General features: G+C 40.4%; 1 protein-coding gene across 1 annotated transcript in view; it reads right to left on the reverse strand.

The window, feature by feature from the left end:
* Nucleotides 1-610: 610 nt before the first annotated feature.
* LOC111693809 overlaps nucleotides 611-22,406 on the reverse strand; it is a 29,983-nt gene continuing 8,187 nt past the window's right edge. The window contains exons 3-4 of the mRNA XM_023459588.1: nucleotides 7,534-7,725; nucleotides 611-641 (exon numbers count right to left, since the gene is read on the reverse strand). Coding sequence (XP_023315356.1) covers nucleotides 611-641; nucleotides 7,534-7,725 — 223 coding nt within the window. The remainder of the gene's footprint in view (nucleotides 642-7,533; nucleotides 7,726-22,406) is intronic.

The following is a 22,406-nucleotide window of genomic DNA, read 5'->3' on the forward strand; positions in this document are numbered from 1 at the left end:
TCTCGATAAAATCAAAATTAAAAAATTCTGATTACGGCTCTGGAAAGCTGAATAAAAATGCTATTAAAAAAGTCAATAAGCAAAAAATTTTTTTTTAGATTTTAGGTACTTTTCCCCCCTTAAATTGTTTTATTCTTTTGATAGCTTAATAAAATAAATGAGTTTTTGTTATAGGAATCGAAGAACATTTAAACATTATAATATTTTATTTATAAAGGCATTGTAAATTTAATTGTTCTATATCGAATTTTATAATTTTTAATTACTTAGTTCGTGGTTGTTAAAAATATTGTAAAAATTTAAATTAGAAATAAACCTTTTTTTCACGACTTAAAAATAAAAATTTTACAAAATTGAAAAGTTTGAATGAATTCACTCGAGTACCAAGTATATTTCAACGCAAATTTTTCAATTTCTTAAATTGTCACTATTATAAATATTATTACTTTACACAACATTTTCAAACAAATCAACAAAAAATATTAATATTAAAAATTAATTCATATAGTCTTTTAATAAATTAATTTTTAAATTATTTTTGATCCACTGTTCTTAATCTGCAATGATTTTGAGTAGAAACCCTATTTTAAAATATTATAATAGAGCCTTGTCAATCATCAACTGGGCTTACAGTGGTGGAGCTGAAAATAAAATAATGCAAGTTAATTAAATTATAAAAATTTTTTCCAATCTAAATTATATTTTTTATTATAAGTCAATATTAATTACAACAAGAAATTCTTATTTAATGAAACCTAATCATTTTTTTATGTTGTACGTTAGGCTTTTTTACGTTATGTAAAAAAGAATTTTGTTCAACTTGCTCAATAATTCTTTCAATTAAATATAAATTAATTAAATTTCTAAACCCAGGCCAATCTAAGGTACATTCGATGATATGCTCATGCAAGTCACATAGTAAAATACTTTTCGTTCATATTTAGAACAAAATATATTTTCAATAGGTTTCAAGTGACGAGACGTTCCTGCTTTTGATCCAAAAAAATTTATCATTAATAGACCTGCAGATTACAGCCGCTACGGGCTCAAAATAAGATGATAGTGGTTAAGACGAGGTTATAGTTTCTAACTGAGTTTTTCTGAAAAGTACTATCAAGGAGCACATCGACTTAAATGTTAGAGAAAATTAGATGATCGGAATATATGAATAATTGCAAAAAACTACAATTTTTCAGCCATACAAATTTGATGAAATTTCAAATTTAATTCGTGATATCTCAACGAATAATGCATCTTTTGACATGAAATTTTTACAGGATATTCTTCAAACTATCTACATTGATGTCGCGTAGCTCCGATCCCTTCATCTTTTATATAAACAAAATGGTGAATTTTCAAACTTTTTTTTGGCAAATGTCGAATTTTTTTTTCAAGCAAAAAAGTTGATTGACAATGTTTCGAACTTCGAACTCCTTATGTTACTACATTAAAGTAAAATACATGAAGAAGTTTTGTGGAAAATTGCAGCTCATTATGTTTAATATATATAAAAAGTTGGAGCGATCATAAAGTAACATTTTCGCGCGCGGGCCGACAATGAGGCAAATTTCCTGAAGTGTCCTAGCGCTCTGCCGCGAGGCATTTTATGGGCCAATCACTCAATTTCTAACTCACTGTAAAAGAATCAAAACGCGCTTAAAAAAAAACAACTCACTAATGATTTCGATAGGAAATTTTCTCAGCTTTCCGATGATAAAATAGGATTTTACGATCGTTTTTCATTTTCAACCGGAAAATTGTCATCAAACGCTTAGAGCTCAAATCTCGAAAAACGCCACGTTTTTTATTTTTTCAATCGAAAGATGAGGTCTTTTTACATCGGGTAATTTTCAGAGTGTACTTTTGATGAAAACTAAGGAAAACACGAGAAGTTTTAGTTAGTGCACGGCTCGCTGTAACTTGGAACTCGTGCGTATGAGATTCTGATTCGACTGAAAAATAAATGAAAACATAATTTTGATAGGAAGTTTTCTCAGATTTTTCATGGTGTAGTTAGATTTTCTGATAATTTTTATTTTTATATAGAAAAATAGAAAATAAACTTTTAAACCCACTTTTTCTTGTGAAAATAAATATTATCGTAAAATCTAATGTCAACGTCGGAAAGCTGAGAAAAATTTCCGATCGAAATAATTTGTAAGTTATTTTTTTTCAGGAGCGTTTTGATTTTTTTACAGCGAGTTAGAAATTGAGTGATTGGCACATGAAATGCCTCGTGGCAGAGCGCTAGGACACTTCAGGAAATTTGCCTCATAGACGGCCCACGCGTGAAAACGTTACTTTATAATCGCTCCAATTTTTTATATATTAAACATAATGAGCTGCAATTTTACACGAAACTTCTTCATGTATTTTACTTTAATGTATTAACATCAGGAGTTCGAAGTTCGAAACATTGTCAAATAACTTTTTCGCTTGAAAAGAAATTCGACATTTGACAAAAAAAAAGTTTCGAAATTCACCATTTTGTTTATATAAAAGATGAAGGGATCGGAACTACGCAACATCAATAAAGTTAGTTTGAAAAATATCTTGTAAAAATTTCATGTCAAAAAATGCATTATTCGTTGAGATATCGACTTAAAGTTGAAGCTTCATCAAATTCATGTGGCCGAAAAATTGTAGTTTTTTGCAATGATTTATTTGATCTGATTATTTAGTTGTATCTAATTTTCAACTGTAGATGCTCCTCAATATTACTTTTCAGAAAATCTCATTAGAAACTATAACCTCGATTTAACCGGTTCGACCATCAAAACTGCGCTAATCTGCAGGCCTATAAAGAAGCAATCTGGCTTACACTGCCCAAAATTATACAATTTTTGCGAATTTATTGGGAAGTGTAATGTAACGTAATATGCTGCCACCTAGCGCCTACGGCGCCACACATGCAAGTTGCAAGCCAGCCGTCGTCAGTTGGTTGCACGATTCCGATCTAGTAACACCAGTGCTACCTCATTACATATTGTACTCCTATACTATTATTAATCCTACATTAATAAACATTTATTAGTTTATGTTTTTTGTATTATTTCCACGACTCTAGACATAACATCAGCGACGAGTATAAAAAGGAATGAACGGTGAAACAAATAACGAAGCTTCAGGGTCGACGACGTTTAATAAAAATACGAATTACGACGCGGAAAAGCAAGCAAAGGAACAAAAAAAGCAACTGAAAAGAGAAAAGCAAAATTCGGCAACGGCTGACGATATGAGCAAGGGAACAATTGGAGCAATAGAAAACTTTGACGTGGAGGAGGACTGGACACAATGGCAGGAACGCCTAGACCAATTTTTTGTGGTTAACGAGATAGCAGAAGCGAAAAAAGTTCCACTGCTATTAACGCTTATAGAAAAAAAGGCTACGCATTGTTACGAAACTTGTGTATACCTGATGTCTCATCAATGAAAACCTATGAACAGCTAACTCTGCTGATGAAGAATCACCTGCAGCCTGCACCGCGTGAAATAGCGGAGCGTTATAATTTTAAAAGGTGTATACGAAAAGAGAGTGAAAGTGTAAAATCATTTTGTGCGCGATTAAAGCAATTGGCAACGCATTGTTCATTCGGGATGGGATTGACGAACAATCTACGGGATCAGTTCGTTTGTGGAATTCGTTGCGAGTCGACGAAAAAGAGGCTGCTAGGTGAAAAGGACTTGACTTTCGACAAGGCAATTCAAGTAGGTACCGAGATAGAGATGGCATTGAGCGATGCAGCTGGAATGAACACCACATCCATGAACAACGCAGCATCGATAAACTAAGTCAAGGGCAAGCCGAAACAAGATAAGGACGGAGCGAAAAAGGGCAACAACTCAAAAAATAACAGCGCGGGGATGGCATGCTTCCGTTGCGGTAAGACGAATCACTTCGCACTTCAATGTAAATACCGCGAGTATACCTGTTATATTTGTAAAAAGAAAGGGAATCTAGCGTACGTGTGTAAAAATGAGTCGAATAAAAATAATGATAGTTCGAAGAATGCGAGCGCGAGTAAACCTAAAAGCTAAGCATCGCAAGATTTCGTTGAAGAGGTCGATAGCATTTCGTGTAGCGTGCATGATTTCTATACAGTACAAAATATAAGCGATAGTAACGATAAAATCATGATTAAGATGAAAGTTGACAATAAGTTCATAAAATTGGAAATGGATACCGGATCGCCAATAATAGCGATTTTGGAAAAATTATATCGCGAGAATTTTAGTTATACTAAATTGAATAAAACAAATAGAAAGCTGAGGCAATTTCCCAGCGAAATGATGGGTTGCTTTTATCAGTTACCTCCCACTTTCCCGACTCCGCTTTCACGACAACCATTTTCATGACAAGTATTCTTCTCGACGTCCATCATAAAGAATAATGACAATGAATATGTAATAACAAATTTATTAACTTAAAAAATGAAAGTATCTATGAGAGATTTATAGTGTGAGCCAATGAACGAACATATTTCTCCGTCGAAGATATTTTCATGCTGAGCAATCTATTTTAGTTTTTGTGCTCTTTTTATAGCGCGTCCTAATCCTAACTCTGCGATGGATATCTCCACATCGGCCTGTTATTTTTAGAACTCCCTCAGTGCACTGTATAAGTCTGGATGGTGTTTGCCGACAATTAACCGAAAGCGATTGTGCCATCCTTCACTAACGTTATTTGTTTTATGAGTCCCTGCTAGCACAGCATCATACTGATTCCATAACTGTATAGGATAACGTGGAATAATTTTTTTAAAGCTTTAAATGTTGGCAACACATCGTCTACGGGAATATAAGCTAGGGCCATCATCATATGTACAAAATTTGAAATACTTGTCGTGAAAATGATTGTCGAGAAATTTTATTCGGGAAAATTGTTGTCGTGAAATTGGATTTGGGATTTTCGATTGTCGGGAAAAATACTTGTCGTGAAAATGGTTGTCGTGAAAGCGGAGTCGGGAAAGTGGGGGGGAACCATNGGGGGGGGGGGGGGACCCTTTTTTCTTCTGGATTTAGGTACTTTTACAGCGAGTTACAAATTTAGCGATTCGACTAAATAATACCGCGCTGTACGGCACTGGGAGAGTTGACGTGAAATGCCACATATACATCATTGTAAAGTACTCTTTTCGACGAGTCCCTACAGCAAAGGATCAGGTGAGAAATTAGGTCAAAAATCATGCCAAAACATCAAGTGAGAAGTCACCTGATATCTCACCTAATTTTCGATAAAATGATTGTGTTTTTATGAAATTTCAACATGAATATATATAAGACACAGATATATTCAACATAAATATATTTATGCTGAATAATTTATGATTTATGATTTATGTAATATCTTTATGTTGAAATCGAATAAAAGTAAAATCACTTTTTCAAACACTTCAAAATTAAGTGAGAAATCAGGTGACTTCTCACTTGATGTTTTGTTTGATATCAATATATTCATGTTGAATGGCGTTTATGTCAAGTTTTTCTGGATAAAATGAAAATTTTTTGAAAATCTGACGGCACCATCGGAAACCTGGAACAGTTTCATATCGAAATCATATGGTTTAATTTTTCTCTATGGGTGCATTTAGATGCTTTCCTGGCGAGTTAGAAATTGAGCAGTTTCGTTTAATAATGCCGCGTGGACGCAGTGTTAAGAGAATTGACGTAAAATTACTCATAGTTATGTTGAAATCGCATAAAATACAAACATTTTATCAAAAATCAGGTGAGATTTCAGGTGACTTTTCACTTGATGTTTTGGCATGATTTTTAACCCATTTCTCACCTGATTTCTCACCTGATCCTTTCCTATAGAGGTAATTATTAAAAAAAACCTTCTGGTATCATAACATACGATTTTCTACGATTTTTTAAGGTCTGTTTTGAGCTACTCGATTTTTAGTCAGGCAGATCAACCTCCTCGAGAGAATTTTCAAGCTGATTTTGAAACTTCATCTCGGTTCGGAAACCAAGAGAGTTTGAAATTTACAATCAGTTTAGCACGCTAAACTTGAAACTCTGGCCTTGTTAAGTATGTTTCGAAAGGGTGTGATATTTGCAAACGCTGCAAAGGTAGAGCTTGGCACTCGTTTTGTGCACGTTCATGAACCAATCAAAAAGTGTAGCTACAAACTTATGTGTTTAATTAGTAGTGCAATGGGTAGTTGAATTGTTAATATTATCGGTCAATCAATGAGTCAAGAGAGCTCGAAAAGCTATTTAATTTTTTGTGCATCTGTTTAGACTGCATAAAGCTCACTTTCGGCAATTCAAAACTGCTTTTCCATAGCAATGCAGATGTTATGGAGGGCGAGTGATGGATGTTTTGTGGCTTGTCGAGCAGATTAATTTAGAGCTTTGGTGCGACAACAAAGAAAAATCATTAAATAAAATATTAAATCTTTATTCAAAATATTATTTACTGTTACATGTTGTCACTTTAGCGCGAAAACCGCATTGATAAACTCGAGAAGCAAACTTGTGCCTTAGTTTTATGTTGAAAAGATAGGACTAAGGCACGTTTTTGCCTCTAAAGCTTATTATTGCGGTTTTTACGTGAGTCGCCGATGTATGTTCGTCATTTTCACTCTTTTTCCTCCTCCTCATATCTACACTCACCCTCTAGGCATGTTTCAGTAATTTTAAAATGAATACATGTAATGCCGGAACTGGCATTATCTGTTGGGCCGCCCCGACGAACCATCATCGACTTGCCGAGTGTATAGTTAGTTATAAGAATCGTTATTAATAATAGTATTTTGAATCTGATTTCATGTGAGCGCCAAGTGTGAAAGAATAGAACGTAAACAGGAGTATACGTTGAGATACGAGAGCGTACCTGTGAACAGAAGGAGAGTCGAAGATTTGAGAACGAACGGAGCTCGAGTGTGAGAGTTGAGCGCGACATCCTGGGGGATGTCTAGGTCGGATTGACGAGTACCGCGCGGCCTAGTAAGATCTTACGTCGCCCGAGTAAAGAGTGCGAGTGTCGGTACGAGTCAATCCGAGTGCGCGAGAGAGAACCAGCGGATCCAACGGCCGAGCAGACCACAAGGACAGCCAAGGGTGGATCTGGACCAGGAGAAGATCTCGACATCGTGTGGTGAGTCGGGCGGTCCAGTCCTCAGTCGTTGTATTTGTGAGTCGTACGCGCCGACGCGCCCACCAGGGCTACGATCGTCGCGTCTGCCGTGGACCGGGTATTCGGGTACTCTCTGAGGCCGTGTATATTGTTTATTTAATACGAATAAACCTGGTAGTTGTTATTGGTAATATTGAGTGTTTGATTCTTGATGGATGTGTGAGTGTAAAGAGCATTCCTTCCCTGTATTGCATGAATCTTACAGGTAGACCCCGGACGTGCAGAACGGATCCACAAGCCCAAAGGACACACGTAACCGACGAGGTACGTCGGGGGTAAGATATGAGGTTACATACATTATAGAAGAATATTTATTCTAGCTGTGATAAATGTCATATTATTTCACAATGTCGTATAAGAGAAATAATGTAAATATTTGATAATAGTACCTCTCACTATCAGGAGTTTCAGGTCGAGCATTAGGATCTCTTTCTAAGTCTGCAGATTCATAAATTCCTTCGTCATCATGAACAGCATGAGGATGTTGGTGGGAATTAAAAGGACTTCGCCTTGTTGGATGTCGATATCGACCATAAACAAATCTGTTTTCGTCATCTCTACTACGACTGCACCGTCGACTCCTAAAAAAATTTTCAAATGAGATTATAAATTCATTCATTGTAATAAGTTATTATCTTTACTAGAGGATTTTTAAAAATTTTAATTTTTGGTGGAAATTAAAGCAGATACGTCAAAAATTAATGCAATATTATCTTCTTTTATTAGCACAAGGTGAAAAATAAAAAATTCACTTATGAAATAAGGCATGCACCAAAGCAATTAATAATTGGTCTTATTTTCCTAGCTTGGTTAAAAATTCAAAAGACTAATTCCTGAACTTAGATTGTAGCTTAACATCGTTTTTTAGGCTTGCATTTGTTTCTTTGACAAAGAACTGTTGTTTTCCAAAGTTTCAGACTTTAAGCAAAATTACTTACGTCGCTATACTTGTCCTTTATTTAGACAGGTGCGTTTTGGATCTATGTTATAATTGTTCACTAAACCGGCAAAATTGCATAGTAATTTATTGTACAAACATTACCTCTACCCTAGCTCAGAATAGTAATCGAACAGATGTCTATATTTCTGAAGGTGTAAAAAAATTTTGCTTCAAAACTTCAGCCTCACCCTTAAAAAAATTTCCTATAGGAAACATGGTTTTTTCCTCATTTTACACGTTTTTTGGCCCTTCGTAAGCTACTAAATGATCTGTAATGGAAACTCAGTTACCAAAATTTATCAGAAGTTGTATTTTGGTGTATCGATGAACATATTACAATATTGGCTGATTTGAGGTATACGAACAACTTTATTGTTTGACTTTCATGGTCTTTTACCCTATTTTTTTAATTTTAAGTGGTTTTGAGGTTATGAATGTCATTTTTGAGTACAGATTTGAATCCTACATTGAATTTTATATATAAAAACATGGTTTAGAAATTTTTTCATGTGCACCCCAGAAAAGCAGAGTAACAAGCAGAATATCCTCAAAACATGAAAATCCAACTTTGAGCCTCTGTAGATCCATAAGGGTTGGATCTAGAGGGCTGTGATGTTCAGGATTTTCATTTTTCATTGTGTTCTTGAAGAGTACATAGTTAGTTTCAACTTCATTTTTTTGGCCTGCAACACCTGTTGTGGAATAGCCTATATATGGGTCAGATTCAGAATTTTTCAAATAAACCTGCGGGCGAGGTTCACGGATTTTCCTGAAATTTTGCTATGTTATATAGTACATGATAAAAAAGTGCCAAAACCAAAATTTTGGACCCCCTCTCCCCTCCTACCCCCCTCCTACCCCCCTCCTCCCCTATAGACGTCCATGTTCTATCTATATTTTTTCTGAAGGCCTGAAGCTATTAAAAAATCTGAAAAAATTCATGAAGGTACTTTTCAACAATCCAAACAATTTTGAATTTTTTCAGATTTTTCGAGTGCTTCAGGCCTTCAGAAAAAATCATTGAAAATTTAAATTATTTTATTTTCGGTGAAATGGTTCGATATACCAGACCGGAGTATTTTTTTCTGAATTCTGACGTCAAAAAACGATCCTTGAATTTTTTCAGAATTTTTCATTCATGTCCATTCAGCCTAGAGCTGAAAAACCGCTTTTTTCACGAAAATAATTTTTTTAAGGCGCTACGGAGCCTCAAAAAATCTGGAAAAAATTTTTTCTCATTTTGTTCATCAAAATACATAATCTCAAATTTTTTCAGATTTTTTAATTGAAGGCGATAGCGTCTGGAGCCGAAAAACGTTATTTTTAACAAAAAAGGTTCCTGGAACCCGATGGTTCCGGTAAAAACATTTATTTACTGAGACACCGCTTCTGGGAATCACGCCCTTTCTTTCCATATGATTATTGGCTTGAATCGTCCTGGTGTGAGAAGAACTCACATAATTATTAAGTTCACGATTCGTTTGACTTTCAATGAAGAAAAATTGCATTTTGTGGACAAGAACTTGCATTCCTTGCCAGAAATCGAAAGTCACTCGTCATGTGCATTCACCTTTGGTCATTTTCTTATAACTAACAAGGAGATTTTCTCATGTGCACATCGACTTTATTGGTTCGTTGCCTGTCGTTGACTCTCATAAGTATTGTTTAAAAATTATTGACAGATTCACATGTTGGCTTGAGGGGCACCCATTAAAGGATATTTTGAATGAATCCGTTTGTTTTAGGGGAGTCATACACCAATTTACTCCTCTTTATCATTTTGGTGATAGAAATCACAGTTTAATGTCAATCTACATTTTCAACACAATATTGACAACTTTGAGCCCTAAAAAATGTGGAAAAAGTTGTAGAATAGGCCTTTTCTTTCATAAAAATAAATGTTTATTTAACAACAATGCTTATTACAACTTTTCTGGTATTTAAACATTTAAACAAAACCAGTGAAATAACAAAGATTAACAACACAGAATATCCCTTGCATGGCTCTCGCTGTGAATCTATATAAAAAAAAGATATGTTTGACATAAACTAGCTTCATAATAATAATGTTTTAAATTTAGACTTTCACATACGCCCCTTAGAAAAAGGTGAAAACGTAAGATTTAGCGACAATTTCATTTTAAATTACTAAAAGAAAAGAGGGATATGATTACTCTTACACTATTATTAATTGTTTGAAACCTTGTTATCATAACTAAACTTTGAGAGCATTACAAAATCATATTTTGTGGTACTAATATTGTATTAATGTAAAAAAGTTTTTGAATCATAATAATAATTTACGATACAAGTGCCATAAGTAACACTTTTTGGCGCGGCGTAGTTTAGGGCCCGAGCGCAGAGTACAACATTTTATAGCACTGTGCTAAGTTCACATTTATGCCCCCTTTTCCCAACCATGAGTCGCACTTTCTGGTAACGCGAAGTAAGGTTAGCGCACGAGCGTATGCGAGTGTGATACGAACGCAGCGGTGCCAGAATGGGCGATTTATGCCACCGAAAAGCGTCCATAAATGTGAACTTATGCCACGCAGTGCTATAAAGAATCTTTTCGTTATATCTTGTCCAAGGTACGTGGTACAATACATGTTTTTGATTTCCATTTACAATATAATTTTCCTCGTCAAGGTATTTGAAGCTTTCTGGTGGTAAGCAACCTAATTTTATGGCCGCTTTATAACAATTGTCTCTAGGATAAAAAGGTCCTCAAATTAAATAACTAGATTTATTTTGTATAGCACTTTTTATTTGTTTTCTAGTCAAATAAACAATAACAGTGTCGATTTTTGGCATCATTGCCCTATTATACAAATAAAGATTACTATTTCTATGCGTAAAGTTACTCTTTGGATCGAAGTTTAAGTGTAAGCAAGTTCTCATGATTCTGCGCCCCAATATAGGATCGGTCTTATAATACACATATATATGCTATAATTTTCGCTTTTGCGTACAAGTGGCGAGAGTAGAACAGGCTTAGCAAAGACCCGAAGACTGCTGTGGCTTTACCAAGTTGAGTTTTGGTATGAGTTGAAAAGTTTAGTAAGTCATCAAGTGTAATTCCAAGGTATTTGTCGCTTCTTTTATGAGGGACAACAATATTGTTAAGCTCATCTTTGGTGCTAAAGTTTTTCCAATTCTCTTTGGTATGTCTCTTCTCTAGCGCGACTGGTCTTCTAAATAAGATTGTTTCACACTTTTCAGTGTTTACAGATAATTTCCAATTCTTGCAGAATATGATAATTTTATTGAAAATGACTTGGAAGGTATCTTAGACGATTTTCTGTTTGCAACTATGTGTGTACAAGATCAGGTCATCGGCGAACGCAAAGCCGATACACTGCCTTAATTTAAATCATAAAGTTTCAGTAAATTCGCGGTGAAGATATTAAACAATATCGGTGAATTAACAGTTCCCTGTTGGAATCCCTTGGTTATAGAAAAGGTATTCTGAGCTGAGATACCGTTCATTTTCAGTTTGAATTTCTGCATAGGCATGCCGTATTTAATAAGTTTTCTTTTCTTAGATCGGCTAAAACTGCACCAGTCATGTTGCCATTCATCATATGCCAATTTTTGTCCGATGTGAATTTAGCGATAGCGTGGGTGGTACTGTGTTCATAACGGAAACCAAACTGGTATGCCGGTATTATGTATTTTTCTGAACAGAATATATCAATTGATTTTTCGATGACACGCTCAAAATTTCGCTTTCAACGGAAAGCAAGCTAATTGGTCTCAGATTATCTAATTCGGTCCTATGGTATGGTTTTTTCTTAAGAACAATAAGCTTTGCTACCTTTCAGGCGGGTTGGAAGTATCCTAAATTCAAACAATTGTTCATCAGCACAGTATAGTCTTTGACAATTCTTAGGCCAACATTCTTAAGGATTGTTGTAATATACGACTTTTCTGCTTGCGGAGCATACATGTGCGTATGTGTGTGATTCGCCTCGGCGGCGCTGTGTGGCGTGTACATCGATGCAGGGCCTCGACCCGTGTATGTGTATGCAGGAGAGGGGAGTACGATGCTGCGAGCTGGCCGACTTCGTTTTTGCGCGCGTTGCACGGCACAGATATATTCGCATCACGGCCGCGACTACACTTGTCCATTGCGACATCCTATTGTATTTCACCTTTTATAATAAATACTTTTTGTGTTACATTTTACAAGGAGAGTCTTTCATCTTTGGGTCACAGATCTTTACTAAACTTGTTTGGGGATTTTCTTGTACATAATAATAAAGCCCCCTATGGTTACTTTATTCCAATGGGCCCTAGAAAGAGTTATAGAGCAGAAAAAAGTATTAAATATAATATAATGTTAAAAAATATCACTTATTGGTATCAGGCCTTGTACGGTCCAGTCTAACTTTCTCAAAAATATTTATACATGAACTTTTATGCATTCTAAACACTTTTGCAAACAATAAACAATTGAATTCAATTGGTGTTCCGTGTGAGGATAATAAATAACTGGCTCGAATTTAAAATCCAACAATAATTAGTCTCTTTATTTACTACGTTTTTCGTCGGCACACGAATACTGCCAGCCGGCTCAAAAAAAAACGATAAGCCGCGACTGTGTCGAGAGCTCGACGGGCTAGTTTGGTAGAGCTTCGACTCGATCAGAAGCTAGGTGTTCGACGACTGACGAGCCGAGGGAAAATTAGCAGCTCGTCTCGAGTACTTCCCCCATCGAGCACAAGCCATAGTGGCGCCCCATATGCCTAAGCTACGCAATAGCTGAACATACCGCCCGCGTTGACGCATTGTAGCGGCAAAACAAACAAAAGTTCAAATAATTAGAACAAATCAATATAAATATAACATCAAAAAATAACAAAAAAAATGAAGGGTACAATTCAAAGATATTAACAAAGTTCAAAGTAAAAAAAACGTGAAGATACAATTAAAGTGAAAATTATGCTTCTTTCTCTTTCTCCTTGAGTCGACAATGATATTCCGTGGCATCAGTGTCGGTCGGAAGTTTGATCAATTTGACGATCGGTCGAGTGAAAGTTGAACTTGCAGTCCTGATGGTCGCAACTCTGACCAGTCCATCCGATCCAGGATGCACCTGAACGACACGCGCCAATGGTCACTACGATACACAGATCATCCCTCAGCAGCACCATGTCACCCGGCTGCAAGCTCTCCCGCGCGGTCAACCACTTGCTCCGCTGCTGCATCTGCGAGAGCACCTCTTGTCTCCAGCGACTCCAGAACATGTCGCGCATGCCACGCAACAACCTCCAGCGATTCGTGAGGCTAAGAGTTCGATCGTCGTAGGGCTCAGGGTAGTCCAGTAAAGATGAACCAACCAGAAAATGAGCTGGGGTAAGGGCCTCAAAATCCTCCGGTCGACTGCTGCGAGGACAGAGAGATCGTGAGTCGCATCGCCAATGGCCCGTCGAAAATAATGCTTGAAGCTTCGCACCGCGGCCTCCCACAGCGTGCCCCTCTTCTGCACGAAACTGCGCGCGAGCTCGGTAAGAGTCGAGCCCTCCGAAAACAATTCACGAAGCTCCCTCGCCGCTCCTCTGAATGTCGTCGCATTGTCCGAATAGAGCACTGCAGGTTTTCCTCGTCGGGCACAAAAGCGAGAAAACGCGGCGAGGAAAGCTCCGGTAGTAAGGTCCGAAACCACCTCCACATGAACTGCTCGGACCACCATGCAGATGAAGATGGCGATGTAGCCTTTGGTAGACGGGGCCTTGCGTCCTCTGGAAAATAGGACGGGCAGTGGTCCGGCATAATCCAATCCTGTGGCCTGAAACGGTCGTCCTTGGGTGACTCGGACCGCGGGCAACGGGCCCATCAGTTGCTCCATTGCTGCAGCTCGAAACCGAGTGCAACGCAGACAGTTCTGGTACACGGTGTGAACTATACGAGGGCCGCGCAAAATCCAATACATGCGACCGAGATGAGAGCGCATCAGTTGCGGACCGCCATGTAGAGTATCCTCATGCGCCAGCTCGATCAGCCTCTTCACGATCAAGCAGCGTCCACGCAATATGATCGGAAATTTTTCGTCATACGATAAGAGTGCATGCTGCAGACGACTTTCAACTCTCAAGAGACCCCCGTCGCCGACGAAGGGTAAAGTTTCTTGAGTTGACTTTTCTTCGGTAATTCATCTCCAGCGGTGACAGCCTCGAGGTCATCCTCGAAGTGATGCGCCTGAACTCGACGAAGGCACAAGAACAGAGCCTCTCTCCACTCGTTCTCTTTATCGTCCTCCACACTCGCTCGTCCGACAACAGCCAGCCACCGCCGATAGTAGCACAGCACCTTCACCATCTTCTTAAAATCCGAAAAGACGCCCAAATCCGATAGACAGCAGTCCATGGCCTGCCGTGCGACCATCACCTGAGCGCTCCGACCCCCCGGCTCGATGACCGCCGGCCACGTCGTCTCTTCGTCGATAATCCATGAAGGGCCATTCCACCAGAGTGGAAATGCGGCCAGCTCAAACGACGACAGACCTCGAGTCGCACAGTCGGCCGGGTTATCCGTCGTTGGAACATGTCGCCAGCAAGCGTCAGGCAAGTCGGTTTGGATACTGCTCACCCGATTGACCACGAACGTCGGCCACCTCGAAGGATGTCCTCGGATCCACTCAAGTACAACACTTGAATCCGACCAACAAAAAATACGCTCCGGCGGGAATCTGAGGCCGTCAAGCAGACTCCTGACCAAACGGACAAGTAAAGCGGCCGCGCAGAGCTCCAGCTTCGGCACTGTCTGCACCTTGGTCGGGGCCAACTTTGTCTTTGCCACGATGATGCGGCACGATCTTGATGGAATCACAGCGTAAAGCGCAGCAGCATACGCTCTCTTGGACGCGTCTGCGAACGCATGCAAATGCCAAGAGCCCGCCTCCGAGGCGCCGAACCATCGAGGCACCCTGATATTGGACACGTCACCCAGAGCAGCACAGAACTCAGTCCACTGCTGGTCCAGTGTCCCTGCAATTGGGGCATCCCAGTCCGTGCCGCCGATGCAAATATCCTGCAGCAGGATCTTGGCCACAATCAGCACCGGAGAAAGCCAGCCCATCGGGTCGAAGGTCCGCGCGATGTCGGACAACACCGTACGACGAGTCGCAGGCGACATAGTGAGTGCAGGCTTGAACTGGAAAGTAAAGTAGTCCCGCCGTGGCAACCACTTCAAACCAAGCGTGGACATCGTCTCCTCCATCTTCAAGGCCACGGCCTCCGGCGTAGTGTCCGTGAGATCCTCGACGATTCCAGCGTGCGATGCAGCCCATTTTGCCAGCCTCATACCAGCCGACGCGAGCAATGCGATTAGCTCATCTCTTCGGCGTATCGCCTCTTCTACCGATCCAGCGCCGAAAAACAAATCATCAACGTAGAGTTGATGTTGAAGCACTTTTGACGCCTCTGGATAAGCCTCGCGTCCATCCTCTGCAAGCTGCCTCATAACGCGCAATGCCAGGAAAGGAGCCGCCGCAGTACCGTACGTCACCGTCGTGCAGCGAAAAGCACGTATGGGATTCGTAGGGCTAGCTCGCCAAAGCACACGCTGCCAGTCGATGTCGTCCTCATGAACGCGTATTTGACGGAACATCTTCTCGACATCGGTCGTGCCTGCGAACTCAAAGAAGCGCCAGTTGGATAGCACCGCCGTAATATCCGCTTGCAACTTTGGGCCGGTCAGCAGCTGGCTATTCAAGGAAAGTCCATCGCTGGACTTGCTCGATGCGTTGAACACCACTCGAATTTTTTCCGGATTGTCCGCTCGAAAGACTCCGTGATGAGGCAAGTAAGAACCCGGACGCTGAAGCTGGTGATGCGGCACACATTCCATGTGACCGAGCCTTATATACTCGTTCATAAATTCAGAGTAAACATCGCGCAACCTCGAATACCTCTGAAAGCGACGCTCCATCCTTAGTAGACTTGATTGAGCCGCGTACCTGGAGATGCTCAAGTCGACTCTGCGTGCGAACGGCAGTCGCACCACAAATCGTCCGCTGCTGTCCCGTTGATGTGTCTCAACAAACAGCTGCTCGCAGCGCTTATCGTCTTCAGACAGATGCGGCCCGCTTGGGACGTCATCGAGTTCCCAAAGCTTCGAGACGAGACTCGAAATCGAAGGCTCAATTGAAGCATGAAAAGCTCGCACAGCGTTGCCATCGCCGGCCATGTCGGGCAGCGTAGGACCAGTCAGGATCCATCCAAATACTGTCTTCTGGGCAACAGGTGTTCCGGCAGGTCCTTTGACGACTCCGTCCAAAATGAGTCACCACCGAGAACAAAATCCACTCGCGCCGGCACGCCGAAACGTGGGTCGGCCAACTCGAGTCCCCGAATGTGTGGCCACGACTCGAAGTTGACTCGCTTGCCGGGAAGGAAGTCCGTGAGTTCGGAGAGTATCAAAGCAGATGTCCGCAGCTTGAAGTCAGATTTTTTGGGAGACAGAACTTGCAGGCATAGCTCGGTGGCCGCTCTGGATGATACCGCGGCTCCGAGTCCGACGATCGACATCGAGGTGCGCCTCTCAGGCAGATTCAGCTGCGATGCTGCACGCCGAGTAACGAAGCTTCGCTCTGCCGCCGGATCAATAAGCGCTCTGACCGACAGGAGCTGTCCGCCCGCGGTCATTAGATGCACCATCGCAGTAGCCAGGGGAACCTCGGAGACGACTCGAGTCGTGAAGGCGTTGGTCGAGTCACCCTGTTCCTCTTCTGTTGAAGCGCTGACGTTGGTACTGTCCCCCGATACGCTGCTGTTTCCTTGCTTCGGCCGTCCTGGCTTATCAGCATGAAGCTTGGTGTGATGCTTGGCCTGGCAAATAAGACAGCGTGATGCTGAAGGGCACTTGTCTACAAAGTGCGACTTGTGCAGACAATTCAAGCACAATCGTTTCGCCTTGCACAGTTCGAGTCGCTGCTGCTGAGACATACTCAGGAACCTGAAGCATTTGTGAAGCCAGTGGGCTGTTTGGCAGATATCACATAGCGGTCCTGGTCTGCCGGCTTGTGTGTCGTCGACCCTCGCGGTGTTAGCTGATGTGCGTCGATGTCCGGCTCCTCGATCACGCGAGCTCTGACTACTCGCCGCTGCAAGCTCCGCCGATGGTCGCGCCTGCTCCAGCGACTGCACACGTCGCTCGAGGAAGACGACCAGATCACGGTACATCGGGAATTCGGCCGAATCCTCCCGAGAAATCTCCCAAGACTCACGCGAATTCGCGTGGAGTTTTCTGAAGATGCAGTGGACAATCCAGTTGTCGTACTCGTGGACAGGGCACCGCAATTCTTGTAGCGAGCGCACTGCCTCCTCTGTCCTGTCAATCAGATCGGTAAGCTCGTCTGCGGTACGTGACTTCACCAATGGCAGTTAGATGAGGTTCTCCAAGGCATTATACAGCCGGATACACTGGTTGTTGTAGCGCCGCAGAAGCTTCTCCCAGGCGACATCGAAGTTCGCCGCGGTGATCTCCAATCCTTTCAAGCGCAGCGCCGCCTGGCCCTGTACCGCATTGAGCAGGTGCTGAAGCTTGGCGACCTTAGGTATAGCCTCCTTATCTAGCACCAGAGACGAGAAGCGCTGCTTAAAGCTCTCCCACTCTTCTTGTCTTCCGGAGAAGGTCGGCAGCGCGAGGGCAGGTAACGGGACGAATGACTGTGCGCTCGAGCTCCCGGCCCGATTGATCTCGGTCTAAAGTGCCGCCGACGTCTGCGGGTTCAAGGTGGCTATGTGGTCGCGGATGAGGGCCTTGGCACCAGAATAATAATACTCTGTCACTGCATAGACGTCCTTGGCGAAGTAGTCCTCGTGGGCGAGCTGTTCCTCGAGGTCCAATAGTTCGTCATGCCTTGCGACGAACGTCTTCCAGTAGTCCTCGAGCAATTCCAGTCGAGTCTGGAAATGCGACAGCGTTTGCCTCTCTGCGCCGACCTTGATGGTTGAATTCGCGTAGAAGTTCATGATATTCTTAGCGCTAGTTAATTGGAGTTTTAGCAATTTAGCGGCCATCCTGCGATGACCCTCGAATTAAACGACCGTTGGTGTCGTTTGGCGGTTACGAAAATTTAAATTTGTAAATATGTGTGGTCGATCGGCTGCCGAGCTGCGTGTTTACGGCGAGTCAATCACACACTCAAGCGTTACAACAAAATAATAACAAACCACGCTCTCTGCTACCAAATGTTCCGTGCGAGGATAATAAATAACTGGCTCGAATTTAAAATCCAACAATAATTAGTCTCTTTATTTACTACGTTTTTCGTCGGCACACGAATACTGCCAGCCAGCTCAAAAAAAAGCGATAAGCCGCGACTGTGTCGAGAGCTCGACGGGCTAGTTTGGTAGAGCTTCGACTCGATCAGAAGCTAGGTGTTCGAAGACTGACGAGCCGAGGGAAAATTAGTAGCTCGTCTTGTGTACACTAGACCTACTTTAATTCTGTCCGGAGGAATGTGGATTTTTGTATGCTTATACACGTTCCAATTCCTATTCCACCCGAAAAATTGGACAGAATTAAAGTAGGTCTAGTGTACTCCCCCATCGAGCACAAGCCACAGTCGCGCCCGATATGCCTAAGTTACGCAATAGCTGAACAATTGGTTCGCTGTGTAAGTTTTGAAGAGCGCACCAATTTGAGCTAAAATTAACGTATGAAACAATGAATATTGATGTTAAATATATGAAAATGTTTTTATTTGTATAACTCACAAATCCCTTCTCTTCACGTATTCCTGACACTCATCTGAAGTGAATTTACATATGTTTTGAGTGTCAGAAATAGGTGAGAAAGCAAGAACAGTAAGTTTTATAAATGAAAACATTTTTACATGATTTAATATAAATATTAGTTGATAAATAACGGTTAGTTGTAATGGTTGCCAATCCGGGCAAGATGTGGCCCGTTTAATCCATGTGGATGCTGAAATGGAGTCAGGGTTGTACTGATAATTAGGCTAGTTATTTAATGGTAAAATTAACGACCAGGTAATTTATTTGGCGCCAGTCACGGAGGTGACACCTTATCAAGAGCCAAATGATTTGCAATGAAATATATATAATACACAGAGTACAATTCTTAATTATGTGACTCGAATTCGTTCGCGTCGGCTATATGACGACTCTGCTCGGTGAGTGAGGATCTAGAATTTATACGGGAATTCGCGAGAGAGAGAGAGAGAGAGCGCAGCTTGGCAGATAAATGTCTGGAAACGACTTACTCGTTGCGGACTCGAGCTGTGAATAGCCAAATACGACGGGCGACCCTCACCCCAGAAAAAGCGGTAGCAGGACCTTGGCAGCGAAGGACAGACCCTCGGACAGCAACGCAGCAGCTCACACACACTTGCGTGTTACAATTTTACAAGGTGCAGATCGACGGTTTCGCACACGTTCGCGCTGTAGGGCTATCGGAGACAGAGTGCTTCAAGCTGCTCACAAGCCTGCCACAAAGACCCAAGGCGCCAGAAGTGTCGTCTGCTTCCCATCATCATTGGTAGTAGTCTCTCGTGAGCAGAGGCAGTCTCAGTCACGTGACCTTCCTTCTGGTGTCATGCTCTCCGTGCCCGATATGCTCTCTCTCGCATTCGCCTCGCGATCGCATTGACTCGCGAAATTATCATCTCGCGACGGCGTCAGGGTAAGGGAAAGGAACAGGGATGAGCACCCACCGGACTCTACTCTGTCCGAGTGTCGCGTAACACGCCACCGTGTTACAATGCACAAATTTTAGCTCAAATTGGTTCGTTCTTTGAGACTTTCCCAGTAAACCAATTGAGTTAAATTGTTTATTGATTAAAAAGGTGTATTGGACATTAAAAACTCTAAGTATACATACTTCTCAGTCAGTTAGACTTGACTGTGTAAATCTGATACCATTATACGGTATTTTATACATTATATTATAGGGTCAAAATAATACTTTTTTACAAAACCGTGCGCACGTTTGTCACCGATCTTGACGCGCTTTTGTTATGTTATAGTACATGGTAAAAAGGTCCCGAAAAAAATTTTTTAGACCCACTCCCCCCTCCTATCCCCGGTGTAAACGTCCATTTTCAATCTATATTTTTTCTGAGGACATGAAGCAAGTGAAAAATCTGAAAAAATTCATAAAAATACTTTTCCACAATCCAAACAACCTTGAATTTTTCAGATTTTTTGAGTGCTTCAGGCCTTCAGAAAAAATTATTGAAAATTTCAAAAATCGAGATACGGCGGTATGAGCCGATGTAGTACTCGGAAATTTTTTCAGTTATTTTTCGCATTAAAAAACATAACCTCAATTTTTTCCAGATTTTTCCAGAATACCTGACGCACCTTTTGAAGCCGAAAACCGCTTTTTTTAACGAAAATAATTTTTTTAGGACGATACGGAGCCTCGAAAAATCTGGACATATTTTTTTCTTGTTTTTTTCATCAAAATACATGACTTCAAATTTTTTCAGATTTTTTAATTGAAGGCGATGGCTTCTAGGGCCGAAAAATGCTATTTTTAACAAAAAAAGGTTCCTAGAACCCGATGGTTCCGGTAAAAAAATTTGAAAATTTTTATTTTGGATTCCTTGACAAATTTTAATAAATTTTGACCGTTTCAGAAATTCCGATTGAAGCCTCCTAGCTCAATCTAGAGCATCAAAATAGTTTTATCGTTTCGCAATGTCTTCAGAAACCGTCTTCAGAAATTTGCATTAATCTTTGTCCTGCTCTAGATTGAGCTAGGAGGCTTCAATCGGAATTTCTGAAACGGTCAAAATTTATTAAAATTTGTCAAGGAATCCAAAATAAAAATTTTCAAATTTTTTTACCGGAACCATCGGGTTCTAGGAACCTTTTTTTGTTAAAAATAGCATTTTTCGGCCCTAGAAGCCATCGCCTTCAATTAAAAAATCTGAAAAAATTTGAAGTCATGTATTTTGATGAAAAAAACAAGAAAAAAATATGTCCAGATTTTTCGAGGCTCCGTATCGTCCTAAAAAAATTATCTCGTTAAAATAAGCGGTTTTTGGCTTCAAAAGGTGCGTTAGGTATTCTGAAAAAATCTGAAAAAAATTGAGGTTATGTTTTTTAATGCGAAAAATAACTGAAAAAATTTCCGAGTACTACATCGGCTCATACCGCTGTATCTCGATTTTTGAAATTTTCAATAATTTTTTCTGAAGGCCTGAAGCACTCAAAAAATCTGAAAAAATTCAATGTTGTTTGGATTGTGGGAAAGTATTTTTATGAATTTTTTCAGATTTTTCACTTGCTTCATGTCCTCAGAAAAAATATAGATCGAAAATGGACGTTTACACCGGAAGTGGGGGATAGGAGGGGGGAGTGGGTCTAAAAATTTTTTTTCGGGACCTTTTTACCATGTACTATAACATAACAAAAGCGCGTCAAGATCGGTGACATATGTGCGCACGGTTTTGTAAAAAAGTATTATTTTGACCCTACATTATATACTTCATGGTACTTTATAATGGTTTCCAGGGCCAAGTTTCGTAAGGATCTGTGACCCAAAGATGAAAGGCTCTCCTTCTTAGTAATAAATTATAATTACTTTTGAATTTATATATAACATCAGAACAGCTTATACTATAAACTGAGGGATGTGCATCACTTTTTACTTTGCGTGATAAACACTTTAAAAAATCGATACCGCGTCCGCGAATAAAGGTTAGGCGATATGACTGCTCGCTATGGGCGCTCGGACGCGACTCCTGTAGAATAGGCCTTTACATCTAAAAAAAAATAGTTTATTTTTGCTATTTTAGCCTTTTGGCACTGTGCGCCAGGTTCAGATCAGAGTTTTTCAGGTGGGGATTTCTGATACGAATCAAAATCTTCAGAAAAGTATCTTTTATGGGCTGAGTTTTGTAAAATTTTGATTTAGACCTTCATATCAGTTCTATTATTCAATATGTGCTTAAAAATATTAATAAATTTTTTTCATTTCTTGCTTTTTTTACATCTGTTGGAATACAAACTTTTTTATAACTCTAATCAAAATTCCACAAAACTCAGACCATAAAAGATACGTTTCTGAAGATTTTGATTCGTACCAGGAATTCCCACCTGAAAAACTCTGATCTGAATCTTGTCCACAGTGCTGAACGGCTAAAAATCGCAAAAATAAGCTATTTTTAAATGCAAAGACCTATTCTACAATTTTTCCCACATTTTTTAGGGCTCAAAGATGTCAATCTAATGTTGAAATTGTAGATTGACATTAAACTGTGGTTTATATAACAAAAATGACCAAGAGAAGTGAATTGGTGCATGATTTCCTTTGAATTTTGATTTCAAAACTTGAATACGTGAG

The sequence above is a fragment of the Trichogramma pretiosum genome, unplaced genomic scaffold, assembly GCF_000599845.2.
Source record: "Trichogramma pretiosum strain Unisexual culture from Peru unplaced genomic scaffold, Tpre_2.0 scaffold7, whole genome shotgun sequence".
NCBI lineage: Eukaryota > Metazoa > Arthropoda > Insecta > Hymenoptera > Trichogrammatidae > Trichogramma > Trichogramma pretiosum.